The sequence below is a fragment of the Kryptolebias marmoratus genome, linkage group LG18, assembly GCF_001649575.2.
Source record: "Kryptolebias marmoratus isolate JLee-2015 linkage group LG18, ASM164957v2, whole genome shotgun sequence".
In the NCBI taxonomy this organism is placed as follows: Eukaryota; Metazoa; Chordata; class Actinopteri; order Cyprinodontiformes; family Rivulidae; genus Kryptolebias; species Kryptolebias marmoratus.
Window position 1 is genome coordinate 9,604,537 of NC_051447.1, and position 3,218 is coordinate 9,607,754.

Here is a 3,218-nt window from a genome sequence, read left to right on the forward strand (position 1 = left end):
ACATTCAGGGGGTCTTCGGGCAAAAAACGGCCAACCTAGCGGACGCTTCGGCGGGAGTCCATGCATCCCGTCGCCTCGCAAAGTGAGGCAATAAAAAGTATTAATTTCACCCTTTTAAAAGCACAGAATACAGCTCATCCTCCAGCTCCGAAATGTAACGTGTGGTTCAGTTACAGCAAGCACCAAGGTAAAGTGAGACAGGGAAAGGCTGCAACTCTCCCGTCTGTAAAAACAATAAGCAGCACAGGATGGCATACATATACAAAGACACCTATCCAAATATACACACACACATATATATATATATATATATATATATATAGATATATATATATGTGTGTGTGTGTGTATAACAGAATAAATATTTGTGTTTTCTTTTGCAGTCCGTGGGTGCTAATGTCATGACTTTGCATTTCTATATTACCTGGAAGAACGTCCACATGTGCAAATTACTCAGTAATTGTCATTTTTCTCTCATAGCCGCGGGAGGAAATGTGTGACAGTCATGGCGGTGCTCGCCCTGTTGCCCCTCTTTACGCGGCCATGCTTGCTGAGGGCGATGTAGAAGCCCTTGTAAACAAAAGACTCGTAGGCGTTGTAGTTGTTGGGCAGCAAAGTCTCCTTGAACTTGCACTCGTCCCTGAAGACTCTCTGGACAGAAAGACAAAAAAACATGAGGTCAGGAGCAGCCTGAAAGTGGGAAATAAGAAAAGCCCTTTTTTTAAAAGTGCAGACACCGGAATCACGCTTTCATGTCTGAAGTGACTGAAAATCCCAGGCAATCTGACTGGAAAACCAAGTTAACGCCAGTCCAAAGGAGGCAAAGTATGTCTGAGTCAAACAAAAAAGTTCTATAAGAAGAACATTTTAGGCACTGGTGTCGATTTAAACCTAACATTTGAGATCCCGGTTCTGCCAATCTGCAGCTGAAGTGCCCTTACTTTCTCCGAGTAACATCAACGTGTCGAAAGACTTTGCTGAAGCAGAAATTTGACGTGTATGAGTGATCAAAGTACGGGATGTGACTGTGACGTCCAACGTCTAGGGCTTCATTTAATGCTGCAGCAGATGACATTAGGAGTGACTATATTTATCGCCCTGCTGCCGAAAGGCCAATCTGAAGGTGTTGATTTTCAGCGCATTAAATGTTTTCACCCTGCCCAAACTGATGGACCGATTTTATCTTTTTTTTTGTTGTTGTTGCCTCAAACTCTAAATAATCTACGTAAAAACTTTTGTAAAGTAGAGCGATTTCTCTCTGATAGAAAGTGTCCATTCCTTTAAACATTGCATATCCAACTTGTACACACTTTAAAAAGATATTTATAAATGAGGACCTTTCTCTTCCTCTACAGCCTCGTTAATTGTGGATTATACTTTTGCCCGTGTGTGTGTGTGTGTGTGACTGTAGAAATCACAGATAATCCAGTCAATTTTACAGACACTGCTGAAATGCAGGGTGCTTGTAGCTGAGGAGCCATTCACAACACAAATCCACAAGTGCTCAGCTTTGCTTAAAATGTTAGCATGAGCTGTTGAAGTCAACCCTGTTTGTTAGCAAAATATCTCATGACCCAGCGGACTCCAACGTTTAGGACGTAATCACTGGTATTCGTTTTTGAAGGCATTCCAGTATCACGATGGCCACCACAGCCAACCGACGTTACCCAACACAAAAAACGCCAACAACTCAGTCAGTTTTACAGACACTGAGCTAAACGTTAACGTGGTAGTAGCTGAGAGTTGTCCCCAGCACATACTCTGAGCGTGGCATCTCGCCGCATCAGGTGGCGTCGTTTTTCAACACAAGCTAGTCGTAGCCTAAAACTCTGGCACGAAAGGCAGCAGGATACGCACCCTTCAAGGAATACTAGACCTTTTAAATATAAGAAAGAGCTACAGCACAAGTGTGGCAAAGCTGCAATTTAAAACAAAAATTTCAAGGAATCTGCTGCATCAGTTAAAGGTTAACGCTCAACCAACACAGGTGTGTGTGTGTGTAACAAGCGAACAGTTTTTAAGCGTTACTGCTGCAGCAGTGGCTCGGGAGGTAAGGGTTAGGGTTGAGACTGCCGGTTCGAGCCCCCGCTTGGGTGAGACGCTTCACCTGCCTCACCTACTGGTAGTGGTCAGGGGGGTTCGGTGGCGCCGGTGTCATGGCCGCCTCACTTCTGTCAGCCCGCCCCAGGGCAGCTGTGGCGACAATGTTTGCTTACCGCCATCAATCAGTGTGTGGATGAAAGGGTGAATAACTGATTTTGGGGGGTCTTTGGACTAGATAAAGTGCTATACAAGTGCAAGCCGTCTACCATTCACTGTTTTACAGCGATATAAGAAAACAGATGCTGTGAGTTTTCAGGCAGACCGGACTGGATTCGACAACATCCCCATTTTCAAGTCAATGTTGAAGTTTTATAGGAGATGAAATTATGCTTTAATGTTTGCACTTTTACTTCATTTTGTTCTGTTTGCGCTGTGAGGTCGTATCAATCAACGTTAGGCTGAGATGATCAATAACCAGTGGTGGAAAATAACATCTTACTCCAGCTGTGCCTGTGTTAGGCGCTGTAATTGTTATATATTTATAGACCTGAGCTCAGATTATGACACAGCAGATTTGAGCTCCCCTCCCCTTATACCATCAGAGCACATTAAAGCTTAAATATCCCTGACATAAAAAAGTGTCTGCAGCAGCTCTGTGAACTTTCTGCGAGCGGGGACAGGGACAGGGACAGGGACATGGGGACAGGCTTCTGCGCACAGTCACCTACCGTGCCGTATAACCTTCCCCTGCTGTTCATTGCGACAAACAGCTCGCTCCTCACCCCGAACAGGCTGATCACCCCTCGGTCCACGGTGGAGATCTCTATCAGACCTGAAGGGAGACACACACACACAGCGTTAGTGGGAGGGGGATTCGAGTCGAATCGAATCAAACGAGAGAAGGAAATGTCGGCGTGCGCCCCGAGTTCAGCCGGCCTCTGCAGCATCAGCATCAGCAGCAGCATCAGCATCAGCAGCAGCGGCGGCGGTGGATGGGAGGGTGGGTGCATGGGTGGATGGGAGGGTGGAACCTTGCAGGTGCATTGCGACTTGGATGGAGCTCAAATCGCGGGAGGCAGCTGTGCTGTTCGCATGTCGGACAACAAGAGCGCGAAGGGGGGAATTCGGCCGCGCGCCGGGAGGGATCCGAGGGCGTCCTGCTGCAAGGGGGGGAG

The 3,218-nt window shown here is 46.7% G+C and overlaps 2 protein-coding genes across 2 annotated transcripts in view; one reads left to right on the top strand and one right to left on the bottom strand.

The window, feature by feature from the left end:
* Positions 1–3,218, top strand: part of tigarb (TP53 induced glycolysis regulatory phosphatase b) — a 30,971-nt gene that overhangs the window by 11,172 nt on the left and 16,581 nt on the right. The window lies entirely within an intron of this gene.
* LOC108233283 (fibroblast growth factor 6) overlaps positions 7–3,218 on the bottom strand; it is a 4,587-nt gene continuing 1,375 nt past the window's right edge. The window contains exons 2-3 of the mRNA XM_017411648.3: positions 2,772–2,875; positions 7–651 (exon numbers count right to left, since the gene is read on the bottom strand). Of these exons, the coding sequence (XP_017267137.1) occupies positions 475–651; positions 2,772–2,875 (281 nt within the window). The 3' untranslated portion in view covers positions 7–474. The remainder of the gene's footprint in view (positions 652–2,771; positions 2,876–3,218) is intronic.